The sequence below is a fragment of the Indicator indicator genome, chromosome 26 (assembly GCF_027791375.1).
Source record: "Indicator indicator isolate 239-I01 chromosome 26, UM_Iind_1.1, whole genome shotgun sequence".
NCBI classification, from domain to species: Eukaryota; Metazoa; Chordata; class Aves; order Piciformes; family Indicatoridae; genus Indicator; species Indicator indicator.
The window spans coordinates 10294887-10321853 of record NC_072035.1 but is presented as its reverse complement, the minus strand read 5'-3'; the positions used below and the strand labels follow the sequence as shown (position 1 = coordinate 10321853).

At 50.5% G+C, this 26967-nt stretch overlaps 1 protein-coding gene across 1 annotated transcript; it reads left to right on the top strand.

Annotated features, from left to right (window-relative positions):
- Window positions 1-245: 245 nt before the first annotated feature.
- Window positions 246-26663, top strand: SSH1 (slingshot protein phosphatase 1). The gene is made up of 14 exons (XM_054392548.1): window positions 246-332; window positions 4296-4399; window positions 6158-6222; window positions 7079-7200; window positions 9679-9747; window positions 10471-10536; window positions 13516-13710; window positions 13960-14053; window positions 16499-16627; window positions 17746-17792; window positions 19889-20035; window positions 21680-21880; window positions 23655-24288; window positions 25375-26663. Exons 1-14 carry the CDS (start codon window positions 247-249, stop codon window positions 26653-26655), a joined length of 3240 nt encoding a protein of 1079 aa, XP_054248523.1. The 5' UTR covers window position 246; the 3' UTR covers window positions 26656-26663.
- Window positions 26664-26967: the final 304 nt, after the last annotated feature.

Here is a 26967-nt window from a genome sequence, read left to right as displayed (position 1 = left end):
TATGTTAGGACAAGTGGGTTTTGAAGCCAGGATCTCAGGAGAAGACACAGTGTTCTGGACAGCCATCCAGTTCCTGGGTAGCATCAAGCGCCGCGATTGCTCTGCTCCGCGCCCAACGGACGGTCAAAGCTTTCTCTTTTCCTTTGCTTTGCTGGGGTTAGGAGCAAACACAAGAGAGAGAGAGGAAAAAAAAAAAACAACAAGGAAAAAGATGTGACTTTTTTTATGGTTCTTTACAGCTTAGTTATGAATCTTTTTGAATTGACTGACTTCTGCCTGACTCTTGGGCCAGCACAATGCTTCTGCTGTTCAAAGAAACCCAGTCCAAATTAGTATGTATAAGCCACTTGGGTTTGCTTTTCTTCCTGCTGCTAACAAATGCTGCTTGCTAGGGCATTTATCACTGCTGCTGAGGGTCAAAAGTTGGGGGCTGTTGTTTAATGATAGGATTTTTTTTTTTCCCCTCTTTTAAAGGCTGGAATTTTGGTTGTTTACTGGAACTGCAAGATTGAAAGAAGCAGTTGGAATATTGAGCCTCGCGTTTTCTCGCTGGGAGTTTTTGCTGGTGGTTGTTCTTGTTTAACTCAGTCTTTAGAGGAGTGACTGAGAGCTAAAAGTCCTCCTCCAGCCCAGATGAGGGACGGTGCTGTGGGTAATGTTGCTGTTTGATGGGATGGAAAAGAGCTTTGCAAAGAGGTGCTTGGGTGCTTTTACCTCTGCGTGGCACCGCGCTGGTTCTGCGTGGAAATGGGAGCTGGGGTGGGGTTGGGAGGGTAGGAGCGGTTTGAGTCACCACAAGCTGTGCTTTGTGAGGTTGGGGCTGGAGGTTAGGAAGAAAATGATTAAAGGGAAATGGAAATCTTGCTCTTCAACAGGTTGTTTGGCTTTGCTTGCTGGCTCAGGGCTACAACGATGCTGAGGGGACTGGAACGGGCTGCCAAGATGCTGAGGGGATTGGAACATCTCTCTGATGTGGAAAGGCTGAGAGAATTGGGGAATCTCATCAATGCTGATCAATATTTCAATATTTCAAGGGTGGTGGGTGTTAGGAAGACAGAATCAGGCTTTTTTCAGTGGTACCCAGTGAGAGGACAAGGGGTAACAGGCACAGACTGGAAGGTAAGAAGTTCCATCTAAAGATGAGGAGAAACAACTTGAATTTAAGGGTGTTTGAGCCCTGGAGCAGGCTGCCCAGAGAGGTGGTGGAGTCTCCATCTCTGGAGACATTCCAAACCCATCTGGATGTGTTCCTGTCTGACCTCTTCTAGGTGACCCTGCCTTGGCAGGGGGATTGGACTCGATCTCCAAAAGTCCCTTCCAACCCCTACCACTTTGATTCCATGATTCATTTCCACTCAGGATGACAAAACATTTGCTGACTGGGTTTTCCTTCTGCAATCACTTTCTGCTCCTGCAGGGCTGCTTTGCCAGTTGCCTGCAACTGGGAATATTCTGCTTTGTTCTCCCCTCTTGCCATCAGGAGATCTTTAACAACATCAGGCAAGGTAAACCCTCAGAGCAGTGAGTATGGTCACAAAGTGAACGTGATAATGAGAGTGATGACTGCTTCAGAGTTAGAGTTTGGTGGCTCAAGTGAAGGAATTGGGTGGAAGAGCAGTGGATCTTCTGCCCTCCTGCCTCTTTGGCTACCCATTGAGATGCAGAGCAGTGGATGTTCTGCCCTCCTGCCTCTTTGGCTACCCATTGAGATGCAGAGCAGTGGATGTTCTGCCCTCCTGCCTCATTGGATACCCATTGAGGTGCTGCTCATTGGCTGAGATTGCTCAAAACCTTTCCTTCACCTCCATAAATGGCCTGGGGGTTGAGTCAAAAGCCATGGAGATGTGGTGCTGAGGGACATGGTTTGGTGGTGACCTGGCAGTGCTGGGTTAAGTTGGACTTTGATGATCTTAAAGGTCTCTTCCCACCAAAACCATTCTGTGAGTTTCTGATGCCTTTGGGAAGCAGCTGTGTCTCTCCCAGTTTTTTGTTGTTTTTTTTTTTTCCAGCTGTAGAAACCCCAGCCAGTGTTTTTTATTATGGGATAAAAGAATATCCTTAGAGATAACTTTATTTTATTTTTTCCCAAAGAATTTATTCCCCAGCTTCTTGGGCTTAGGAGTAGTTGGGAATTATCTCCTTGGGTGTTATCTACCCATTCCCTTCCTCCTGCTGGAAAAACAACTGAGTGTGTGTGAAGCTGGTGTCCAGCTGAATATCCTATAGATTGTCTTTGTGTCACTGCTTTGTGTAACTTCTGGCCCTGTTTTCCGCTTGCCTGGTGTGCAAAGGAAACAAGACTCTTCCTGGCTCCCTTATGGAACGAACCAGGTTCCCATTTGCAGGAATCTTTGCCTGTGTAACCAGGCAGAGCAGAGCTGGTGTTTGGGGGATCAGAAGGGAACTCTGCGTGGCTCCTGCTCAGACCCAGCTTGCTCGTGGAGTGAGTGGTGAGTGCTGGAGTGTTGTGGGAGGAAAGGAAATGTGTTGTGATTAGGGTGCAGCAGTGCTGCTGCTCCTTTACTGAGCTGATCTGGCCCTTGTGGAGCCTGGAATGCAGGGGGAAAAAAATTAGTTCACCTTTTAAAAGCAGCTGGAATCTCAAATTTCAGCCCGATCTGGAGTTTTTCCTGGCAATTTTGCACCTTGAAGTTTCAGATGCAAAACGAGGAAGCTTTGCCCTGGGAACCTGGGTTGTGCTCTCAGAGAAGGGAAAAGCTGGGCTTGCAGCAAGAGCTGGGAAGAGAGAAGTGGTGGAGTCCCCATCTCTGAAGGGGTTTCAAAGCTGTGTGGTGTTGAGGGGCATGGTTTATGGTGGACTTGGCAGTGCTGAATTAACAGCTGGGCTTGATCTCAGAGGTCTTTCCAACCTAAATGGTTCTCTGAAATTCATGTCTGTCTTCACCACAGCACTAAGGTCAATAGAGCATTAGTGCTCACGTCTACCAAAGGCAAAGACCTCAACCTTCTCTTCTCTCTAGTGTCAGATGATGGAGTGAGAGGAAATGGCCTGAAATTGTGCCAGGGGAGGTTTGGGTTGGAGATGAGGAAAAATGTCTTTGCTGCAAGAGTGGTCAGGGATTGGAACAGGCTGCCCAGGGAGGTGGTGGAGTCCCCATCCCTGGAGGTGTTTGAGAAATGTGTGGCCATGGCACTGTGGGACGTGGTTTGATGGCCATGGTGGTATTAGTTGATGGTTGGACTGGATGGTCTTAGAGGGCTTTTCCAACCCAAACCATTCCATGATTCTGAAGCACAAGATGGGTGCTGGGAGTCCTAACTGCTGTGGGATCACTTGGTGCAGCATGAGGAACTCCCATGTAGCACACTGCCGTCATGCAGCATTTATATTTAGTAGATGGCAGAGAGTAATTAATGAGGATCTGAGTTTGGAGGTGTGGGGTGGCAGCCAGTGGGGCTTTGGGAGCAGGGACTGTCTGTTGTGATGGGCTGAGCAGTAGGAAATGCAGCATAAGCAGTTGCTGTGGCAACTGAAAGGTAGCTGAGCTGCTGCTGATTTTCAGCCTTGTGGGAAATGCCAACTTCACCCCTCCCATCCCAGTGCCTTTTGGTACCTTGTAATTAGGTTTGTGCTGGTGCTTGCTCTAACTACTGGTTTGGTTCTGCCTCTTCTGTAGTTGTGTGCTGGGGCCTGTGGTGTCATTTGACTCTGGAAATATCCTTGTGTGTTTGCTCAGCTCACCACCTGCCCTCTTATCTGTAGTGTTTTGCAGGAGTCTATCCATCCAGAGCCAAGCAAAAGCTTTTGGCTGTTGTGCTGCTTGTTTGCTCCCCTGAGGTTTCAGTGTGGTTTCCTTTTCTCTTGTGATGTGCAGGCTTCATCTGCCCTCCCTTCCTCTGCAGCTACTGGCAGTTTATGGTTGTGTGTTCTTGTTTTTGCATTCCAAGGACATCTCAAGAGCTGAGATGATTGACTCAGAACCTGATCTTCAGCCATTTCACAGGTCTAAGCCTGTGAAAAGTCCTACCTTCCACTGCTTTGAATTGATCATCAAATGCTAAAGTCATTTCCAGGCTGTGACAACTCAGGCAACTATCTCCTGCAGTGGCCAAGTCATGAAATGGTGGTGGAAAATGCCACAGGAATAATCAGTGAATAATCCTGGAGTCATGCTGTGTGAGTGGCAGGATCAGGCTCGGGGAACAGCTCCTCATGGCAGAATCCTGCTGTGTTTTAGTGAGGGGAAGCCCTTCCTTCTCCAGCCACACAGTCTTGAGCACGTGCTTTGAGATTTCCTTTCAGTTGACTTCCTCTGTTTTCCTTTGTTTTCCAGCCTCAGTGAGAGCTTTTTCATGGTGAAAGGTGCAGCCCTTTTCTTACAGCAAGGAAACAGCTCCCAGGGCCAGAGAAGTCTCCAGCATCCTCACAAACATGCAGGTAGTGGATGAAATCACCTCCTGAAATCCCTCCCTTGCTTTGCTGTTCACCCCATGCACACAGACAAGGTGACAGCACATGTGGGTGACTGGCTGGGTGGATGACTCCTCTGAGTGTCCCTGTGGGCTGTGTACAACCTGCTGAGCACAAGCAGGTTCTCAGCCCTCTTGATTGGGATGGGAGCAGCTCATTAGGGGTTAAATTTTTGTCATTGTCTCAGAGCTGTAACTGGAGTAGAAATTTCTTCTCTGCAGGCATGGTGGTGTTCTTCAGGCAGGGCAACCTGCTGAGCAAGAAGGTCTGTGCTGAATATCTAACCCTGTGTTCTGCAGCAGCAGATGAAGAAATGTCACTTGTGCTTCACTGATTTGATCTTTCCCTTTCCCTTTGGCCTGTGGGGAGGAAAATTGGATGTGCTGAGTCACAGGGCTCTAGCACCTCACCTCTGCTTATCAAGATCCTGATTCAGCACCTCAGGAACACTTCTCCCAAGTGCTCTCCCAGCTCCCATCATCTGAAGCTTGGGAGCTCTTGGTACCAGCTGACAACATTGGGTCTTTTGACACTACCTGTTGCTGGTAAAAGTGAGGAACATTTTAGCAGGATTGGGTTTATCTCCTTCTATCCCCTCTCCTGCTTTCAGGAAAATCTTCTTGTAAGTTAACTCATCACAGTTTGCCCTGTAAGAGTTGATCATGGTTTAAGAACAGACTCTCCTCCTTCCTCCAGTCCCCTCCAGTGTGCCAAACTGGTGGGAAGAAATGGTGAAGAGTTGTATAGTGATCATACAGAAGGACTAATAGCAGATAAGTGGCTTCCAGGAAGCAGATTCTACTTCCCCAGGGATTTTATGCCTTCTGTCTTTGACAGTTTGGGATAAGCCCTTACTGGGAAAGAAGAAATCAGATCATTGAGAGCAGGAGCACGTGGGAAAGGCACAGTGTGGTACTGTGTGTCTGCTGCTTAGTAAACACTCCAAGCACAAAGAGGGTGTTTGAATGCCAAGCTTGGCTTGGGCTTTCTTGAGTTGTCAGCAGTTTCAGATACCCAGCAGACATCCTACAGAAGGAATTTTATCTCGTGTGGAAAGTTATGAGCACATTACTGAGCTATTAGATGGCAGCTGGGTTTATTTTCTTGTAGATTCCTTCTGCCTTTCACTTGCTGTCACTGAGCAGAAATGTACCCACTGCTCTAGAGCCTAGAGGACCTGTTGCAGAGCAGCACTTTGAGGTGGAAGAGATCCATCACCCAGTCACTCCTGCAGCCCTTTCTCCTCAGGAGGATGTACCCTCAGACATAGCCTCCATAGCCAGTAGGGCTTGTCCCCTTTTTTCACAAGTCAAAGTTTTTCTTTTCTCATTTGTTCCTTTCTTTTTTTAATCAGTTGTTCCTCCTGCCTCTCCCTCCCTCCCTCCCCCTTTCTCTCTCTCCCTCCCTGCCCTCAGTGCCTCTTATCTTTCTGCCTCCTCAGAGGAGTGTCATCATCTGTGCCAGTCATGGGGTGGGCTCAGTATACTTGGTAGCTTCCAAATACCCTAAGGTTGAGGTCTCACAGCCAGCTCTCTCTCATCCAAGCAGCTCAGCAGCTCACTTCTGTTAGTATCCTCCAGGACAGCAAAGTTATTTGGCCTCCCTTAAATGATATGTATTTTTTTTTTAACTTAGAAACATCCCATTTCAGTGAAAGTCACAACTCTGCCCTTTCTCAGTGCAGCAGGAGACCCTTGCTGATGATTTCTTTTGCTTTCTCTGCAGGTGATCTGCCGCAGCACCTCCAGGTGATGATCAATCTCCTTCGCTGTGAGGACAGGATCAAACTGGTAGGGGAAGTTGCAGTTTGGGCCTCTCTTTTCTGTTGGAAGTGTTTGAACCAGACCTGTAGAGGTTCATGAAAAGCCACAGGCAAATCCTAGGTCTTAAGAGTCAGCTTTACTCTGTGCTGGCTGCCAGTTCTTCTGTGGTTTCCTGTCCACTCCTTTTGCCCTTGTTCAGGAGACTGCTCTGTCTGAAGTGGGTTTGTTTGGTTAGATTTCATTTCCCAGTCAGCTGGCAAACGCCAACACAGGAGGGAAGACAGGAGCTTGCTGGTGCCAATGGGCATTCTGAAGTCAGTCTTGAAATTGCATCCAAATGGGGCTGATCAAGGCCTTGCTGAGGCTTTCAGCAACCAGGTCTAGTGGAAAGTGTCCCTGTGCATGGCAGAGGGGTTGGAGCTAGATGTTCTTTAAGTTCCCTTCCAACCCAAACCATTCTAGGATTCTTCTAAAGAAATCTGCAGAAGCTCTAAAAATCACTGCAGAGAAGTCAATTATTCCCCCCAGCATCACTAACATATTTCAGTGAGGGAAGAATCCTCTGAGCCTTCCTCTCTTCTCAGGATAGTCCATGACCAATGTTTTTACCAACTTTCTAGCTAAACCTCTTCAGAACAGAGCTGCAGGTTGCACTTTGGAGTAGTTCCCTGAAGTGTGGCAGATAATTTGGTCTCAATCTCCCCACCTGGTAACAAGCCTCGCCGCAGGATAGACCTCTCCCTGTGGCTTTCATACTGCAGCTGAATAAAACTCTTGGGCATGATTACACCTTCAACATCAGGCAGCAGGGGAAGGAAGGATGAGCCCAAAGCTGGTTTGCAGAGCTTGATGCCTTGATATTTTTTTTTTTTTTTCCCCCTAGGCTGTCCGTCTGGAGAGTGTGTGGACAGACCGAGTGCGGTACATGGTGGTTGTGTACAGCAGCGGGCGGCAGGACACCGAAGAGAACATTCTGCTGGGTGTGGATTTCTCCAGCAAGGAGAGGTATGTCCAAGGCAAGGCTGGGCTTGGAAACCAGGCAGGCCTTTTGGAAACCAGGCAGACAGGGTTCTCTGGAAAGCCTGTCAACACCAAGCTGTCCTCAAGCAGTGTGGTTTCCATCTGTTGTAAATTCTGACGAGAGAAAGGACGCGGCTTGAGTTTTCTGATCAAATAGGAGGGCAAGAAGGGGATTTTTTTTTTTTTTTTTTTTTTGTTCCCAGAAAGCTTTCAGTCTCTTTGGAATCTCTGGGCAGTTGTGTGGCATCAGTTGGGAGCCATCTGTAGGGCTGTGGCATCTACCTCTTCTGTGCTAGTTTGCTGTCTGCTCGTGACAAAAAGCTCTCGCAGACACAGCTGCAAAACTGGAACTTAATCTGTCCACCAGACTTGAAGCTTGTTGATGGTGTGATGCAATGGAGCTGGTTTGAGGGAGGGGAGCTGAGCTGCCAAACAACATCAAAACACAATACTGCAGAAGTACCTCCAAAACCAACAAACAAATGTGTCAGGAATGAGCTGTTTTCTTTTGTCTAACTGATAAGAGCACATAATGTTTGGAGAGGCAAATAAAATATTTTGTTATCACAGCCCCTCTCACATTAGTCCAGCTCTAGGTGAGTAAACCAAGGCAGAAAAGCTCTTGGCTTGGAGAGGCAGAGCTGCAGTTAGGAGTCAGAGCTTCCAGCTCGTTGTTTCTGCTCTGTGATAGCAGGCTGCCATGATGTGCTGGCACAGCCACTGTGACTTTTTGCTTTCTTTTTGGACAGCTTTCAGGTTCTAAGTGGAAGGGGGGAGCTTTTGCACTGAGACAAATGTGAGACCACCTTCCCTGGAACTATTCCAGGCCAGGTTGTTTGGGGCCCTGAGCAACTTGATCTAGTTGAAGATAGAATCACAGAATGCACTGTGTTGGATGGGACCTCTAGAGTTCATCTAGTCCAACCCCCCTGTAATAAGCAGGGTCATCCCCAACTAGATCAGGTTGCTCAGAGCTCCATGAGGCCTGACCTTGATTATCTCTATGGATGGGGCCTCCCCTGACTGCAGAGGGGTTGGACTAGATGACCTTCAGAAGTCCTTTCACATCCAAACCATTTTATGATTCCAATAATTTGCTTCTGGTGGTTATTGATGTGAGACAGGAGGAGAGATGGCAAAGTTATGACAAATCCATCCTCACTGTAGCTGCCACTTCTGTTCCTGTCTCCCCTGAAAGCCAATTTTGTTGTTTGTGCATGAGATTTACCCTTAATTAAGAAGTCAGTTGGCATTAGCAACTTCCCTCAAGTGACTCCATGGGGCTGAAATGGCACTGCTGAGCTGGAAGTGTTCTGACTGCTGACAGCTTGACTGGTCAGGCACTTCTGTGTGTTTGATTCCTTTTACCTGTGTTTAATAAAAGCCCTTTTTCCTCACAAAGCCTTCAAGTCCACGTTGTCCACATGTGTGTTCAGACTGCCCTGCCTCATCCTTTGACCCTCTGCAGAAAGTGGCTGCAGGCTTTAAAAAGAAAGGGAAAGAACAGCCCAAACCCTGAGATCTTTGCTAACTGGCTGTTGCTGGGCACATCCCAATCTCCTTTAAAACTTTAATATCTCAGTGACTTAATTATTTACTGGTTGAAAGTTTCTGGCCCTATTACAGAACAGTTTTCCTGCCAGACTGCATCTCTGCAATGAAAGTGTTCTTTTGGGTTAGGTAAACTCATTAAATCTGGTTTTGTCTTCCTCCCAGTCAGAGGGATGAAGTGATAATAAAACAGAGTCCTTTGAAAGGCCCCCCAGGTCCTCTTTGGAAGGGGTGAATGGCTGCTCTGCCACCTACCAAGGCTCATTTTCTGCCCTGCTTTTAGTGAGCTGGGTCTCTGCAGCCACATTGCTGGGATCTGCTTTGGTGTAGTGGGGCCACTGGAGAACAGGTTGCTCAGAAGTTGTGGAGGCTCTGGAAGTGTTGAAAACCAGGTTGAGCAACCTGGTCTAGTAAGAGGTGTCCCTACCCATGGCAGGGGGTTGGAACTGGATGATCTTTAAGGCCCCTTCCAGCCCAAACCATTCCATGGTTGGATTCAATGATCCTAGAGGTCTTTTCCAACTGAACACTTCTATGATTGTGTGTGTCCTGATAGGGAGCTGCCTTGTGCTGACCTAATGAGGGTGAGAGAGCAGGAAAGATGATGGGGTGCCTGCCCCAGTGCTTTCTAGCAGGCTCTGGAGGAGGAGAGGAGAGCTGGTGATTTTAATTCTTGCTTCTGTGATGTTTCTCCAGCCCTGTGGAGCAGTCAGTGTGCTAATATCAGAGCAGACCCTTAGACTGCAGCTGCCAGCCTGCCTGTCTGTTATGACTTTGGCCTCAGATATGAGTAGGAATTGCTAGAGCAGGACTTGAGGCCTTGAAAAATTCAAGAGGATTAATAATTCAGGGTATTGGCAGGACCAGGTTGTGGCCTATATTTAACATCCTGTGTGACAATCTCTCTTCCAGTAAAAGCTGCACCATAGGAATGGTTCTTCGTCTGTGGAGTGATACCAAGATCCATCTTGATGGTGATGGGTAAGAAATCACATTAAAAAGATGAATGTCCTTATCCTTCCCTGCTTGGGGGCTGCTCTAGGAATGATTTTCTCCATCACCTTGCAAGTGAAATTCCAATTTTGGATTCATGGCTGCTTATTTAGACAGTGACAGTTTTGTCTTGTTGCCTTCAGCCTGCTTGGCAGAAGCTGTGATACCCACTGAATGTTCTCTGAAATCCCAGTGGAGGAGATCCCCTTCCTGGCAGCCTGTGCTGGGAAGGTTGCCCACTTGCCATTCTTTTTTGGGAGTATGTTGGAAAATTGGTGATAGAAATTCTCATCCCTGGTTCTCTTTGTCTGTCAGTGCCCCTGCAGCTGCCTTGGCAGTAGGTGTTTGTAGAGTGCAGCTTGGGATGATGCAGAGTGAGAGCCTTCACAGAAGGGATTGGAACAGGCTGCCCAGGGAGGTGGTGGGGTCACCATCACTGGAAGCATTTAAAAGATGCATGGATGTGGTGCTGAGGGACATGGTTTGGTGTAGTGGTTTGGCAGTAGTGGTGAGCTCCAGGCGAGCTGCTGGACTCCATGATCTCAAGCTGGTCTAGTGGGAGCTGTCCCTACCAATGCCAGGGGGGTTGGAACTAGATGTTTTTTAAGGTCCCTTCCAACCCAAAGCATTCTGTGAAACTATGAAAGGTCTCTTCCAACCTCAGCTATTCTTTGATTCCTTTCTGATTGGATTTTTCCTCTTCTCTCTTAGTGGCTTCAGCGTGAGCACGGCGGGGAGGATGCACATCTTCAAACCGGTGTCGGTGCAAGCCATGTGGTAAGTGTGCTGCGTGGGCTTGGTTGGGAAAGAGGCTGCCATTTCTGGGACTAAATCCAACCCAAACAGACAACCTGTCTTCTAGCTTTTGCCATCATTGGTATTTCATGAGCTGCTGCTTCCCTGGGTCAGCAGGTGGCCCCACTGTCAAGGGATTGTGAGAACATTGATCCGAACCCAAGGTCTTCTGCTGCTGGTTGGAGCAGAGATGTGCTCTTCAGTGTATGGGAAGTGGCACCAGTGAGATGAAAAAAAAAAACCTTCAACTTGACCTGGACACCTGGAAAAGTGGGGCTGTGTGAACTTCATAAGGTTCAGCAATGCCAAATGCAAGGTCCTGCACCTGGGTCAGGACAATCCTCGATATCGACCAGGCTGAGGATGAAGGGCTGGAGAGAGCAGCTCTGTGGAGAAGGACTTGGGGATGAAGAGCTGCACGTGAGCTTGGCACCATGTGCTCCCAGCCCAGAGCCAACCCTGGCCTGTCCTGTTCCCCAGCAGTGTGGGTAGCAGGTGGAGGGAGGAGATTCTGCCCTGATGCTGTGCTCTGGTCAGACCCCACCTGCAGTGCTGGGACCAGCTCTGGAGTCCTCAGCACAGACAGGGACCTGTTGGAGTGGGGCTAGAGGAGGCCAAAACAATGCTGGGAGGGCTGGAAACTGTGAGGCCAGGCTGAGAGAGTTGGGGTTGTTCAGCCTGGAGAAGAGAAGGCTCCAGGGACACTTTCTGGTGGCCTTTCAGTGCTTAAAGGGGCTAAGAAAAAAGCTGAGGACAGACTTGTGAGCAGGGCCTGTTGGAACTAAAAGAGGGAGATTTAGATGAGAGATAAGGAAGAGTTTTTTTTTTTTTTTTTTACCCTGAGGGTGGTGAGAGCCAGTCCCAAGTTGCCCAGAGACATGGTGGTAGATGTCTCATCTCTGGAACCACTCCAGATCAGGTTGTCTGGGGCTCTGAGCAACCTGCTGTAGTTGCAGATGTCCCTGTTGGCTGCAGAGGGTTGGACTCAATGACATTGAAAGGTCCCTTTCAACCCAAACCATTCTGTGATTCTATGAATTCTGAGACAGTCTCCTCTCTGCATATTTCTCTGCCTGGCTGCAGGAGGAGTCTCAGGACCTGTTTCTAGTCTCATGGCATTCCCTATCCTCTGCCTCATTCCTGGGGCCAGGCTGGGGTTCCTGCCTTACAGAAACTTTCCATGCTGCCCTGGGTGCCTGTTCACCTTTCAGCTCCTGTCACCCCTCCCTTCTGCAGGGATTCCAAAACACTGAAGCAGAGGTGGCTGAATCAGCAGTGGCCATGCCAGCAAATTCCTCCTTGAAGAGGCTGCTACCCAGCCCCACACAGAACAAATGCATCCCTTTGGGCTTGGGCTCTTTGCTGGCTGCTGTTGGAGCCTCAGAGATCCTTGTCCTTGTAGCATCTGCTAGGAAAAGATACAGATCATAGAATCACAGAATGGTTTGGGTTGGAAGGGACCTAAGGTCATCTAGTTCTAACCCCCTGCAATGGGCAGGGACACCTCCCACTGACCCAGGTTCCTCAAGGCCTCATCCATCCTGGCCTTGAACACTCCCAGGGAGGGGGAATCCACAGCCTTCCTGGGCAGCCTGTTCCAGTCTCTCACCACCCTCACTATAAAGAATTTCTTCCTCATCTCCAATCTCTAGCTCAAAGCCATCCTCCCTTGTCCTGTCACTACAAGCCCTTGTCAAAAGTCCCTCCTCAGATCTCCTGTAGCCCCTTTCAGGTACTGGAAGGCTGCTCTGAGGTCTCCCTGGAGTCTTCTCCAGACTGAAACAGCTCCAACTCTCCTAGCCTGTCCCCATAGGGGAATTGCTTCAACCCTCTGATCATTTTCATGGCCTCCTCTGGACCTGCTCCAGCAGATGTAGGGAATCATAGAATGGTCTGGTTAAAGAAAGAAATAAAAAGCCTTGTTCCTGTCAGTTTGGAACTCAGCCCCTCCTGTTGGCAGCCTTAGATGTGGTGAATGCATTCAGTACAGTGACAGCAGCAGAGCAGAGCCTTCAAACTGAAAAAAAAAAAATAAAAAGGGAAAAGTAAAAAAAAAATGAGGAGGGAAGGAAAGAAAAAGTAATGCTAGAATCTGCAAAAACAAATGACCCAATCTGGGCCTTGTCCCTAGAGCCATGTCAGGGGCCAAGAATGTTGCTAAATATGCATTTGACTCCTTGCTGAAGGTGGTTTGAAAATTGTCCATGGTCTTTATTTTCCTTTGGTCTGGCTTTACTCATTAGCTAATGATTAGATCCCAGAGTGCCTCATGCCTTCTGCTTGCCTGTGAATCAGGAGAAGATTTCAGCCTCTGCCTTAGAATGGCCCTTTAGAAGGCCTCCAAGGTGCAGTTTGTGCCCTCTTTGAACTCTGGTATGGAAAAAAAAAAACCCAAACCCTGCAGTAAACTTGCTTAGTCTGGAGAAAAGGAGGCCGAAGGGAAAGCTCATTGCTCTCTACAACTGCCTGAAAGGAGGTTGGGGTGAGGTGGGCTTGGTCCCTTCTCCCTAGTATCAGGTGATAGAAGGAAAGGAAAGGGCCTGAAATTGTGCCAGGAGAGGGTTAGGTTGGAGATGAGGAAAAATGTCTTTGCTGCAAGAGTGGTCAGGGATTGGAACAGGCTGCCCAGGGAGGTGGTGGAGTCCCCATCCCTGGAGGTGTTCAAGAAACCTGTGGCCATGGCACTTGGGGACATAGTTTGCTGGCCATGGTGGTGTTGGGTTGCTGGTTGGACTGGATGATATTTTATGAGGTGGTGGAGTCCCCATCCCTGGAGGTGCTCAAGAAACCTGTGGCCATGGCACCTGGGGACATGGTTTGATGGCCATGGTGGTGTTGGGGTGATGGTTGTGGTTGGCCTGGATGATATTCTGTGGTTCTGAACAAAGGTAAAAATCTTTTTTTCCTCTGTGAAAATCTCTCAGATCCTGCTGCTCACATCTGCCCAACTTTGTTTTCCAGGTCTGCCTTACAGATCCTCCATAAAGCCTGTGAAGTTGCAAGGAGGTACAACTACTTCCCCGGTGGGATGGCTTTGGTCTGGGCCACGTACTACGAGAGCTGCATCAGCTCTGACCAGAGCTGCATCAACGAGTGGAATGCCATGCAGGACCTGGAGTCCACCCGCCCTGACTCTCCAGCCCTCTTTGTGGACAAGTCAGTTCTGAATTTTGTTAGAAGAAGTTGGCCTGGCTCCTGAGCAGAAATCCTCCTTCTCCCTCTTGTTCCTTCACCGCTTCATTTCCTTTCTTTCCATAAATGCCTTCAAACGTTTTCATCCGTTAATCTCCCACAAATGGCTTTTAAATCCCAAGTCTTTCCCACCACCCCTCTCTACTCTGTGAGTTTTTTTGCCATCTTGGAGACATCTTCTCCTGGGGTGTGTTGTGTTTTTTGTCTCCTCAGGCCAACTGAAAGGGAGCGAACAGAACGGCTCATTAAAGCCAAGCTCCGGAGCATCATGATGAGCAAAGACCTGGAAAATGTGACTTCTAAGGAGGTAACTCTGAAACTCCCTGCTGGCTGCTTCTTCCTGCTAGGCTCCCTTGCCAGAAGGTGCTGCACTGATGAAGAGGCACCATATGACTGGATGGCACTGGTTTGGGGCTGTGTGTTTCCAACTTTGTTCCATAAAGTCTCCACAATTTGGCTTTCCCCAGCAGGGAAACTGGGCTTGATACCAGCATCTGAGTGTGTTCTTCAAGACCTTAGTAAGGAGCATCTGGTTTTCAAGTGCATAGGGGATGGGTCTGGAGAACAGGTCTGGTGAGGAGCAGCTGAGGGACCTGGGGTTGTTCAGCCTGGAGAAAAGGAGGCTGAGGGGAGACCTTCTGGCTCTCTACAACTCCCTGAAAGGAGGCTGGAGCCAGGTGGGTGTCAGTCTCTTCTCCCAAGGAACAAGTGATAGGACAAGAGGAGATGTCCTCAAGCTGCCCCAGGGGTGGTTTAGGTTGAACATGAGGAACAATTTCTTCCCCTTGAGAGTTGCCAAGCAAAGCCTGTCCCAGGCTGCCCAGAGCAGTGGTGGAGTCCCCATCCCTGGAGGGGTTTCAAAGCTGTGTAGATGTGGTGCTGAGGGCCACGGCTTAGTGGTGCCCTGGCAGTGCTGGGTTAAGGGTTGGACTTGATCTGAAAGGTCTCTTCCAACCAAAATGTTCTATGATTCTCTTCAATGTTAGTGCCTGGGTGTTAGCCAGCCAAGTGGCATCAGAGATGGTGCCTGCATGACAGCTGGTTGGAGCACAAGTAGATATTCCCAAATGAGGGCCCCTCAGTTTAGGAAAGATGTTGAATTGCTGGAGCATGTCCAGAGAAGGGCAACGAGGCTGGGGAGAGGCCTTGAGCACAAGCCCTATGAGGAGAGGCTGAGGGAGCTGGGACTGTTTAGCCTGGAGAAGAGGAGGCTCAGGGCTGACCTCATTGCTGTCTACAACTACCTGAAGGGAGGTTGTAGCCAGGAGGGGGTTGGTCTCTTCTCCCAGGCAACCAGCACCAGAACAAGAGGACACAGTCTGAAGCTGCACAGGGGAGGTTTAGGCTGGAGGTGAGGAGAAAGTTCTTCACAGAGAGAGTGGTTGGCCATTGGAATGTGCTGCCCAGGGAGGTGGTGGAGTCACCATCCCTGGAGGTGTTCAAGAGGGGATTGGACGTGGCACTTGGTGCCATGGTTTAGATAGTCATGAGGTGTAGGGTGACAGGTTGGACTCGATGATCTTTGAGGTCTCTTCCAACCTTCTTGATTCTATGATGATGACTTTGCAGCCTCCCTGTGTCCCTGTGAACTGCACAAGCAAAAGCAGCAGCAGCACTCAAAAGCTCTGCAGCTTGGTGGCTTTTGAGGCCTCGTGGCTGTGTTAGTTGAGTGTCCTGATCTTTACTTGCTCATGGACAGTGCAGAGCTGAGAGGCTGAAGAAGAAAGGCACCAACATTTGAAGGTTGTATTTTCCCTGTTCCTCAGCAAACGGCAGAGGGGCTTGCAGAGAACACTTCACTAGTGAGCTTATGGATGGAAAATCACAAGTCAAGGCTGAAGCTAAGTTTGGATCCATCCCACAGGCTGGTGGAAAATTCAGAACAGATAGAAATAGTTCTTCTGGGGGGTTTTGTCTGTGTTTGAAGAGAGGCTGTTAGCATGCAGGGCTTTGCTTCCTCAAGCTGAGCACTGAAGGCTGCAGATAGACTCTCATGTGACAGCAGCGTTACAAGTGGTAGGCGTGAGCTGGGGACTCAGTCTGGCTCTCTGCTTGTTCTTCACTCCAGGTGCAGGCAAGGTGCTTTGACTTTCCTGCCACCATCTTCCAGGCTGTGCTGCTTTGTCTTGTACCTTCCTGAAGCTGAGGTGCAGCCAGAGAGCTGTAGGTCTCCTATTTGAAAATGGGAGAGTACTGGAAATCTGTTTCCACCACCACTGCTGCCATCAGTCACTCTTTGTTTCTAATGGGTTTCAATTTTTTTCCCTTTTGGGGAAGAAATCGTTCCTCATGTCCACCTTTAACCTCCCAGAGGCAACTCCAGGCTGTTTCCTCTTGTCCTGTCACTCATTCCTTAGAAGAGACCAACCCCACCTGGCTCCGACCTCATTTCAGGGATTTGTAGAGGGCCAGAAGGTCTCCCCTCAGCCTCCTTTTCTCCAGGTCTTGTTTGTTTTTTTTTTTTTTCCTCTCAAATTATTTTTAAGCAGCAGGTATCTCCAAGAATGTTATTTTATTTTTAATACTTATATATATAGAAGCCTGAAGCTTTATTTGCAGCTCTTCAGTTTGAGGGCCTCTAGGACACTTGGAGAAATGCCAGGGAGTGAGGTTCCTTGTCTCCAAAAGGTCAAATTCCTCTTGCTGTTTTTAATGAAGTACAGCACCAAGAGTGTTGCAAAGGAGTGCCAGGAAATGTTTCCATTCAGCAGGCATCATTCTAGGTGGCATCCTTTTGTTTTCTGCTCCCCAGATCCGAAATGAGCTGGAGAAGCACATGAACTGCAACTTGAAGGAATTCAAGGAATTCATAGACAATGAAATGCTGCTCATCCTGGGTCAGATGGACAAACCCTCTCTGATTTTTGATCATTTATATCTGGTAAGCTGCCACCTGAGGAGCAACACAACAGCAGGAGGCTCAAAGGGGTTGACCTGCCAAGTCAGGGGGTTTGGAGGAAGCTGGTTTGGTTGTCAGGCTGACCTGGGCAGCAGGAGGTACAACACTTTGTGTGTGGCCTTCACTCCAGGACCTGTGTTGTGTGTTGGTGGAGAAGTGGGTTTTTTTTTTTTTTCCCTAGCTCTGTCCTTGTTTCTGGGATTTCATTTATAGGTCCTTCCTTGCAGGTTGCTCCTGGACATGCCATGGCACAGCTCAAATTCTCTCTGCTCACTCACTTTTTAGCAGTGGAGATTTATGGCAACCCAAGGGTCTAGCTGTGGCTGCTGCCCTGGTGGGACAACCATTTGTTCTTCCACTCTGATTATTATGGTCACTCTCTCACTTTTCTCATTGAGCCCATGAAGTTCTGGAGGCATGGCCAGAACAAGCTGGTCCAGCTTGTGCAGAAGCAAGGAAGGAGGTGTACTTGGTCTCATCTCTTGCCACTAGATGGTACTCCAGGCACTGCCACCTGGAACAAAGACTTGCTTGAGATGAACACATTTGTACCCCATTATGCTTGGGTCTTTCTGGAGAGAGTTGGAGAAAGGGCTCACCTCTGAGGGCAAAACCTGCTTTTTATAGCCTTCTAAAGTCTGGTTTGCAGCTGTTGGGGTGATCCAAGATGTAACCACCCCCACAGCTTTCAGGACTTGCCTCACTTCTCCTGTATCTCTGATCCCAGCCAAGCCCTACAATCGTTTTCTTCCCCTGTCCTGTTGATCTCTGGTTAAAAATCCACAGTGCCCAGGAGTGGTGATTTGGGATGTGCTCAGTCACACACTGGCCTAGACCTAACTCCTTAGGTGAGGATGTCCTTGTCCCCTCCTTCTCCTTCAGGAGATCCCTGCCTGTTCATGGCAGGTATCTGCTGAGCTGCAGCACTGGCTGCCCTGGGGCCACAGTCCTGTTTCAGAGGCTATTGCCAGTCTTTCAGTTGGCAGCTAAGGAATCCTCCTGGGGATTTTCAGGATCCTACTGAGGCTGGAGGACTGCAGAACCTCAGGAAAAGGGGAGGCTCTGGGGTTCCTCTGAAATGTGTTTTGTGGCTGTTGCAGGGGTCTGAGTGGAATGCCTCCAACCTCGAGGAGCTGCAGGGCTCAGGGTGAGTACTGCACCTTCCCAGCACCTTCAGCCTTAGGCTCTGAACCCTCCAGTTTCTTGCCTTCATTTGGGGTCTTACATTTGGGTCTCTTAGGATGATGTTTGTAGGTTGTAGCACTGAGTTTGGGCCCATTCTCAGCCATGTGGATAGCTTAACCATCACGATGCTGGTGGAGAAATCTTTCCTACCTCATTGCTACCAGTACCATGTAGAGTGAAAATAACAACGCCTCCTGTTTGTGAAGGACATTCAGAGGGCTGGAGCACCTCCCCTGTGGGGACAGGCTGAGAGAGTTGGAGCTGTTCAGCCTGGAGAAGTCTCTTGGGAGACCTTAGAGCAGCCTTCCAGTACCTGAAGTACCTACAGGAGAGCTGAGGAGGGACTTTTGACAAGGGCTTGTAGTGATAGGGTAAGGGACAGTGGCCTTGAGCTGGAAGAGGGGAGATTGAAACTGGAATTTAGGAAGAAATGGAAGGAATTCTTTCCACTGAGGGTGGGGAGACACTGGAACAGGTTGCCCAGGGAGGCATGCCCTCTCCCTGGAGGTGTTCAAGGCCAGGTTGGATGGGGCCTTGAGCAACCTGGGCTAGTGGAAGGTGGCCCACAGCATGGGGGTTGGAACTAGATGATCTTGAAGGTGCCTTCCAACCCAAACCATTCTGTGATACTGTGATCTAGATCTCCACACCCCCTTCAGTATGTAGCAGCTGAGCATGAAAGGGCCATGGGTCCTGTCAGGTGTGAATCCCTGCAGCCTGCAGAGGAGCAAATATTCCAGCACTAAGCTTGGCTACAAGTCTACATGGAGCAGAACTTCCTGGGGGTGAGGAATTTCCACTTCACCTGCCTGGACAGGCAGCTGCAGGACTGCCTTTCACCACACTGTCATCACTGCACCACTTCTTGGTGTGATTTCCTTTCATGCTTCTATTTTTTTGCACAAGTAAGAATTCAGCATATAAATATTTGCTGCTTGCCCCAGGCACACACCCAGCTCGGTGTGAGAAACTGACAAGTGTTGCTCGACAGAGTGAGGAAAAAGGGTTTCAGTTGGGGTTCCCTGGGAACAGATGTCTGAACATCTTTGAACAAGGAAATCAAGCAGAGCTTCAGATCTACAGGGAAGGCATCTCGACAGGCAGCATCTCCAAGCCAAAGGTGGACAAATTCCGACACACACATCCCCTGTCCTTGATTTTGTCTGAGTGACAGGAGGCAATCAGTCAGTGCAGGCACTCCTTCTCCACAGGTGCAGTGTCATCCCTGCTGCAGTATTTGGCAGGACTCAGGAGATCCCATGTCTCATATCATGTTTTGGGTTGGAGATGAGAAATGGATGGGCTTTAGCTGGAGCCTTCAGTTGAAAAATTGTTTCTTGGGGTCTGTTCCCAGTTCTTGCCCTAACATTGCTTGCAGCTGAAGGATTTTTCTTTTCTCAGCCTCCCAGAAACTGGGAGGAGAAAAGGAGACTCAGGGAAAGCCTTCTGGCTCTCTATACCTCCCTGAAAGGAAGTTGGAGCCAAGTGGGGGTTGGCCCTTCTCTCTAGTATCAGGTGGAGAGGAAATGGCCTCGAGTTGCTCCAGGGGAGGTTTGGGTTGGGTATTAGGAGAAACTTCTCCTTTGAAAGGGTTCTCAAACATTGTAACAGGCTGCCCAGAGTACTGATTGAATCCCCATCCCTGGAGAGGTTTGAAAGGGATATGGCTTAGTTGCTGAAGGCTGTGGTTTAGCAGCAGACTTTGGTAGAGTTAGAGAATAGTTGGACTGGATGATCTGAAAGGTCTTTTCCAGCCAAAACTCTCCTGTGATTCTGTGAGGAGTTTCTGATGAGGTTACAAAGCCTCAAAATCAACTTCCCCTTCCCGTGCCCAAGGCCTTTTGAGGCTTTGAATGGGATATGCTGGTGGTGAGAGATGGGTGAATGGACATCAGGTGTGACCTGTGTCACTGGGTGTCCCAGGGGGGGTCAGGATTAGGGCTGTAGATAAAATCTTCCAGCTGCTGTTGTGTCACATCTCACGGATTTCATAACAGGACTGGAGTCTCTTTCATGAGCAGGGCTCTTGAGCTTTGTTTTTCTTTCCATGCTGCCCAGCATTGACTACATCCTGAATGTCACCAGGGAAATTGACAATTTCTTCCCTGGCTTGTTTGCCTATCACAACATCCGGGTGTATGACGAGGAGACGACCGACCTGCTGGCTCACTGGAACGAGGCCTACCACTTCATCAACAAGGCCAAGTGAGTGGGGCTGGGGGGGACACCATGGCTGAGCCACCACAGCTGACACTGCCCCCTGTGCATTTCATCCAGCATGGGTGCTCTGCACAACAGGTCTTAGGAGGAGCAGCTGAGGGAGCTGGGGTTGTCAAGGCTGAGGGGAGACCTCGCTGCTCTCTACAGCTCCCTGAAAGGAGGTTGCAGTGAGGTGGGGATTTGGTGTCTTCTCCCTAGTATCAGGTGATAGAATGAGAGGAAATGGCCTGAGATTGTGCCAGAGGAGGGTTAGGTTGGAGATGGGGAAGAATTTCTTTGCTGCAAGAGTGGTCAGGCGCTGGAACAGGCTGCCCAGGGAGGTGGTGGAGTCCCCATCCCTGGAGGTGTTCAAGAAACCTGTGGCCATGGCACTTTGGGACATGGTTTGATGGCCATGGTGGTGTTGGGTTGAAGGTTGGACTGGATGATCTTGGAGGGCTTTTCCAACCCAAACCCTTCCATGATTCTATGTGGAGCTAAGCCCTCCATGCCCTGTAGATGTGATCCACCATGGAGCTAGGCTCCTGAAACCCCACCATGCCTTCAGGAGGCAGCAAAGCTTTTGCTCTTCTGCTTTTGCCAGTTTTCCATGTCCCTGGAACTTCCTCATGCCTTGTCTCTTCCTGGCATTAACCCCTTCCTAGCCTATGGTATTTTTTTATTCCTTTCATTTTGCTTCCCAAAGGAAACAAGGACACTTCTGAAGAAGGTCTAGAAGTGCTCTAGCACAGGTCTGTGTTGGGCTAGCCCCAGCTATCTCTGCAGACAGGAGTTGGAGACAAATCCTGTCAGATTCTGCTGGGCTTTTATGTTGAGCTTGTTCCTCTTATCCCTGGATCCTGTGATGGTTTAAAACCTGTCTTTTTAATTTTTCTTTGCAAAGTTCAAGCAGAGAAAGCGAAGGAATGTAAATAAGTCACTATTGGGTGTAAGAAAGCAAAATAATGATTGTTCTAAACCCTTCCACTGGAGAGAGAGAAATGTTTAAGAGTCTCTACTCAAAACAGAGTCGGGGCAGTCTGAGTCTGGCTCAGCTTGCTTGCTGGGCTGTCTGGCTGCTTTCTTCTTCTTTTCTGGCTGAAGATACCACACTGACCTTGACAAGCTAACAGCCTCTCTCTGCTTCTTGACTCTCTGCCTTCTGCCAGGCGGGTCTGGGGGGAGTCCTTCTGGTTGGGGAGGAGGCCCCTTGGGGGAAGCAAAGGGAGCTTGGTTGTGCTTTTCTGTTGATTATACATATTTGTAAATGTTGTGAATAGTGTCTCTTTGTACATATTCATTGCATTTCATCATAGCTTGTAGTTTTGCTTGTAAATACAGCTTGCATTTGCTTCCAGGCTGAGCTAGCCTGGCTATTGTCAGTGTGGGAGGGGGATTTCAGCTCTCACACTGTTACAGATCCCCAGGCAGGTGGCTTCCTGGTGGTCTCTGCAATGGCAGCGTGGTTGAGGCTGTCCTTCCCTAACTCTGAGAAGCTGTCTGGAGAGAGACTCTTCTCACGGCCAACCTTTTCCAGACGGTTCCTCCCCTGCTGAGGGCGGTCAGGAGAACCAAGCGTGTGCCAAGTGGTGCCAGCAGACACCATCCCCAGAAGGATGAGCTGGATTTCTCCTGTCTGTCCTCCTGCAGGAAGAACCACTCCAAGTGCCTGGTGCACTGCAAGATGGGCGTGAGCCGCTCGGCCTCCACCGTCATCGCCTACGCCATGAAGGAGTTCGGCTGGTCCCTGGAGAAGGCCTACAGCTACGTCAAGCAGAAGCGCAGCATCGCCCGCCCCAACGCCGGCTTCATGAGGCAGCTGCTGGAGTACCAAGGCATTTTAGATGCCAGGTGAGGGGGAAGGGTGACTGGCAGCAAAGGCAGGAGCTCCTGGGGTCCACAGAGCTGGTGGGCAACGAAGCTGGTGGAGGGTCTGGAGAAACAGGTCTGGTGAGGAGCAGCTGAGGGAACTGGGGTGGTTTAGTCTGGGGAAGAGGAGGCTGAGGGGAGATCTGGCTCTTTACAAGTCCCTGGAAAGAGGTTGGAGGCAGGTGGGGGTTGGTCTCTTCTCCTAAGGAAAAAATAATAAGACAAGAGGAAATGTCCTCAAGATGCAGCAGGGGAGGTCTAGGTTGGATATTGGAAGAGAATTCTTCACCCAAAGGGTTCTCAAAGACTGGCCCAGGCTCCCTGGGGAGCTGGTTGAATTCCCATCCCTGGAGGTGTTTCAGAGAGGCAGAGATGCAGTGCTGAGGGCCATGGGTTAGCACCAGGCTTGGTAGAGTTAGAGAATGCTTAGACTTGGTTGTCTTAAAGGCCTTTCCAACCCAAACAATTCTGATTGTAGGCAACCACTGATAGTTTTGTGACATAGATCTATCTCCCTAGGGTTCTGGTCAGGAGCAGGTTCTTCTGCTGATGTCTTGCACACAGGCCTGTGGTGCTCAGAGACACTGCTGGAGCGTGCATGGTGCTGTAGTCTGAAGTATCTTCCTCAGAAAGGCAGACACAAAAGCCTGGGCTAATTGTGTTTTTTCCAAAGCCAGGCCTCTCCAAATGGAAATTAGCTGTCTTCTGGAGGAATCTGCTCTGGTTTAATTCAGTGAGGACTTCTCCACACTTGGGAAGCACGTTCCTGCTCCTCAGCAGCCAGCACTGATCAGCAGAACATTGTTCCTGCTTTATGAGGCAGAACCCAGCTTTGCAGCTTGGGTGACCATGCCAGTCACAAGTCCTTGTCAATGTGGTATCTAATGAGGGTTTCTGCATGCTCTGCTTGGCCTCTGCCCTATTAGGGGAAGAGGAGGAAAATTTTTCCACTCTGATTCAGCAGGAGCTGTGCCATCCCTAATTAGGTTGGACATTAGAAGAAACTTCTTCCTGAAAGGAGTCTCAAAGGCAGGCTCCTCAGGGAGGTGGTTGAATCTCCATCCCTGGAGGTGTTTTAGAGGCAGAGCTGTGGTGCTGAGGGACACAGTTTAGCAGCAGACTTGGTAGAGTCAGAGAATGGTTGAACTGGATGATCTTAAAGGTCTTCTCCAAGCAAAATGATTCTGTGATTCTATGAAACCTGCAGAGATGGTGGTTCTGTGTTTTGCTGTGCTGGGGGCCTCTGTGTCCTTCTGCCCTCAGGGGCTCCTCCCCAGGGATCTTCCCATGATGGCTGCAGTGCAGGACACAGCTGTGAGTCCGCTGGGACAGAGACTGGTCAGAAATCCTGTTAAATTTGGTTTTGTCTAGGTGGGACTGGGAGGCTGGAGCCAGTGGTGGTGGAGGAAGGGATGTTCCTGGACCCAAGCACCCTACAGTGCATAGATTCACAGAATGGTATGGGTTGGAAGGGGCCTTCAAGATCATCTGTTCCAACTCCCCTGTTGTGGGCAGGGACACCTTTCACTAGCCCAGGTTGCTCAAGGCCCCATCCAACGTGGCTTGGAACACCTCCAGGGAGGGGGCATCCCCAACCTTCCTGGGCAACCTGTTCCAGTGTCTCCCCACCCTCACTGGGAAGATTTTTTTCCTAATCTCCAGTCTAAATCTGCCCTCTTGGGTCCCTTCCCCCTTATCCTGTCAGAAGTGCGTTCAGCAGTTCCACAGCTCTGCCTTCTCTCTGTCCTTTCCCCAGCAAGCAACGCCACAATAAGCTGTGGAAGCAGCAGGCAGAGAGCAACCTCCCCCAAACCACAGATGATTCCACGGGCTCAGGTGACTTCCTACTGGAGAGCTTGGACATCGACCTGGAGAACCGCCTGGCGGAGCTGGACGCGCCCTCGCAGCCGGCGTTCCTGGACAACCGCGCCGGCACCGAGGCGCCGGGGGGCTTCGGCTACTGCTTCCGCCGCCTCTCGGACACCCTGCTGGAGAACAAGGTCCCCAGGGACAGGGAGGGCTTCTTCCCCCTGGAGGAGCTGGAGAGGGATGCGCTGGTGGAGCGAGCTGCCTCACTGGTGGGACAAGCTCCATCCGCACCTTCCGAGGGCAGGAGGCTGCTGGAGATGGGCAAAGCCCTGGAGCCGGCGGAGCCGCTGGCAGAGCTGAGCAGCTTCAGCGAGAAGGAGGTGAAGAGGAAACTGGACTTCAGCCCCCGGAGGGGAAGGATGGTGCTGGGCCCCGGGGAGGCAGGGGAGGAGAGCGTCCGGGAGGAGAACCCAGTGGAGAAGTGGAAGCGGCGTTTGTCCACGCACAAGGAGGAGAGCAGGCTGAACAGGGAGAACCTCAACAACAACAACAGCAAGAGGAGCTGCCCGGAGGATTTCGAGGTGCGTATGGAGCCGGAGCCTAGGGGGGGTAGCGTGGCTGACCCTGCTGCCAGTGAAACTGCTCTTCTCATCTTCATAGCACGGGTTCATTTGACTTGGATAGAGCCTTTCATTCCATGATGAGCTTCTTCCTTTTCGAAGTGCTTCTGAGCCTGGCTTTGCTTGGATTTAGATGCCAGAGGGAGAGCCCTGTGAGTGCCCTGTTAAACTGCTTGGGGCATCTTGCTTGCATGACCGTCACTCGACACGGTAGGTATTCCTCAGGGAAGGTTCTGAGAACACGTGTGGCTTTGGTTCCTGCTGCAGGGCCTGGAGAGCAGTAGAAACGGGCTTTGTTTCACAGAGTTGCACTGGGTTGGAAAGGACCTTCCAAAGGTTATCTTCTCCAAACCCCCTGCAGTCAGCAGGAACATCTCCAACCAGAGCAGGCTGCCCAGGGCTACATCAAGTCTGATCTTGGATGTCTCCAGGGATGCGGCCTTCACCACACCCCGGGCAACCTGTTCCAGAATTTCAGTACCCTCATTGTGGAGAACTTCCTCCAAATGTCCAACCTAAATCTCCCCTGCTCCAGTTTCAAACCATTGCCTCTCATCCTATCACCACAGGCCCTTCTGAACAGTCCCTCCCCAGCCTTCTTATGGGTCCCCTTCAGATGTTGAAATGCAGCTCTAAGATTTCCCTGGAGCCTTCTCTTTTCCAGGCTGAACAGCTCCAATTCTCTCAGCCTGTTCCCATAGCAGAGGTGCTCCAGCCCTCTGATCATCTTTGTGGCCTCTGGACTCACTCCAGCAGGTCCATGTGCCTCCTGTGTTGGGGGTCCCATAGCTGGACAGAGTAGTGCAGGTGAGGTCTCAGCAGAGTAGAGTGGCAGAATCACTTCTCTCCATCTGCTAGCCACGCTTGTGCTTGGCCTGCTCGGCTGGCAGAGTGTCTTGTGGCCTGTGCCTCTCGCTCCCTGCAGGGGAGGTTGGACCAGATGACCTTTAAAGGTCCCTCCCAAGCCAAGGCAGGCCGTGGCTGCCTGCTGGTGGCTGCCAGCCTGTCGTGTGCACATTTTATCCCTGCCTGTTTTCTTCTCTGCAGCACGACGCCGTCTTTGGGATCCTCAGCAAGGTCAAACCTCCCTACCAGTCCTGTGCTGACTGCATGTACTCCTCAGCCAGCTTGTCCCCTGACCCCTTTGGGGAGCAGTGTGAGAAGCTGCAGGCCGGCGCTGGGCGGCGCACCGCCACCATCTGCACTCAGCCAGCCCTCCTCTCCCACATCAGCTCCAGCCTGGCTGACCACCTGCCCAGCAAGGCACACCCCGAGGAAGCCAGCAGGACTAAACCCAGCGAGGCTCCGCTTCCTCTCTCAGCAGGGCCTGGGGCATTGGAGGTCAGGGCTTGCAAATCGCTTCATCAGCACTGCAGCCTCTTGGAGAAAGGCAAAGATGCTCCAAAAAGCCCGGTCAGAACTCTGCTGCCCAGGAGAAACTCCCACTGTGACAAGAGCCTCCTTAACGCTGAGGTGGTCAAAGAAGAGTCCCTGGCTAGAAAAGACAGCAAAGCCACCAAGGATCTGAAGTACTTGTTGTTCCTCAAAGAGCTGGAGAAGCCAAGTGCGAGCAGTTACCTGACGCAGCATCAGGAGTCTCTGCTCCAGCTGCAGAAAGCAGGCCTGGTTCGGAAGCACACCAAAGAGCTGGAGAGGCTGAAGGGCCTCCCCTCGGACTCCTCCCCACTGCTCAGAGACACCCCCCTGAGCAGGGTTGACTCCAGCATCGTGGAGGAAAGCGAGGACTTGATGTCCCCCCACGGCCTCGTCCCTCTCCTGAGCCCGGCGCCGCTGATAGCCGAAGACGCAGAAAACAACCTGGAGAAGCTGGAGGTAAAACGAGCCTTGGAAGGGCTCCCCCAGAAGATCTCCACGCCTGCCCCGTGCCGGTTGGAGCACACCAGCAGTTTCACCAAGGACTTCCTGAAGACCATCTGCTACACCCCCTCCTCCTCCCGCAGCTCCAACCTGACGCGGAGCTCCAGCAGCGACAGCATCCACAGCGTGCGGGGCAAGCCCGGCCTGGTCAAGCAGAGGACTCAGGAAATTGAGACCAGGCTGAGGCTGGCCGGCTTGACTGTGTCCTCTCCCCTCAAGAGGTCCAATTCTCTGGCCAAGCTGGGATGTCTTAACTTGTCCTCTGAGGACCTCTCCAGTGACATGGACGTGTCCACCATCACGGGCTCGAAAGAGGCCGTGTCGAGCGAGTCTTCCATGCTCTGTGAGCCGCAAAGCATGCTGAGAAGTGCAGATGTCACCCCCAAACTGGCCACCACTAAGCCAGCTGTGGGGAACATGAAGAACACTCTTTGGATGGGCAAAAGCTGATGCCTTCTGCAGGGGGGGAAGCAGGGGGTGGGTTTGGGGTTGGTTTTGGGTTGGTTTTTTCCTTTTTTACAGCGTTTGTTCATTGTAATTTCATCACCTGAGCTGCAGGAGCTTGTCTGGTGCCACCTCTTCTTCCTCTCCTTGTACTCAAAATGGGGTGAAAGTCCTTCATGCATCCCAGGGACTGGCACAAGGGAAAATAAAAAGGTGTTGCACGGCTTGGAGGGGTCCCTGTGTGTGACTTGCCTCTGTTGTCCTGCAGGATGCTCTCTCCAGTGCTGCTTGCCAAGGACAGTGCCCTGGGTCTGTGCA

Excerpts from the sequence above, each read along its gene's own strand:
- SSH1 (XM_054392548.1), top strand. The coding sequence starts at position 247 with ATGAATCTTTTTGAATTGACTGACTTCTGCCTGACTCTTGGGCCAGCA. Across the intron at positions 14,054-16,498 it reads AAAATGTGACTTCTAAGGAG|ATCCGAAATGAGCTGGAGAA; the intron begins GTAACTCTGAAA and ends TCTGCTCCCCAG. Across the intron at positions 16,628-17,745 it reads TTTTTGATCATTTATATCTG|GGGTCTGAGTGGAATGCCTC; the intron begins GTAAGCTGCCAC and ends TGGCTGTTGCAG.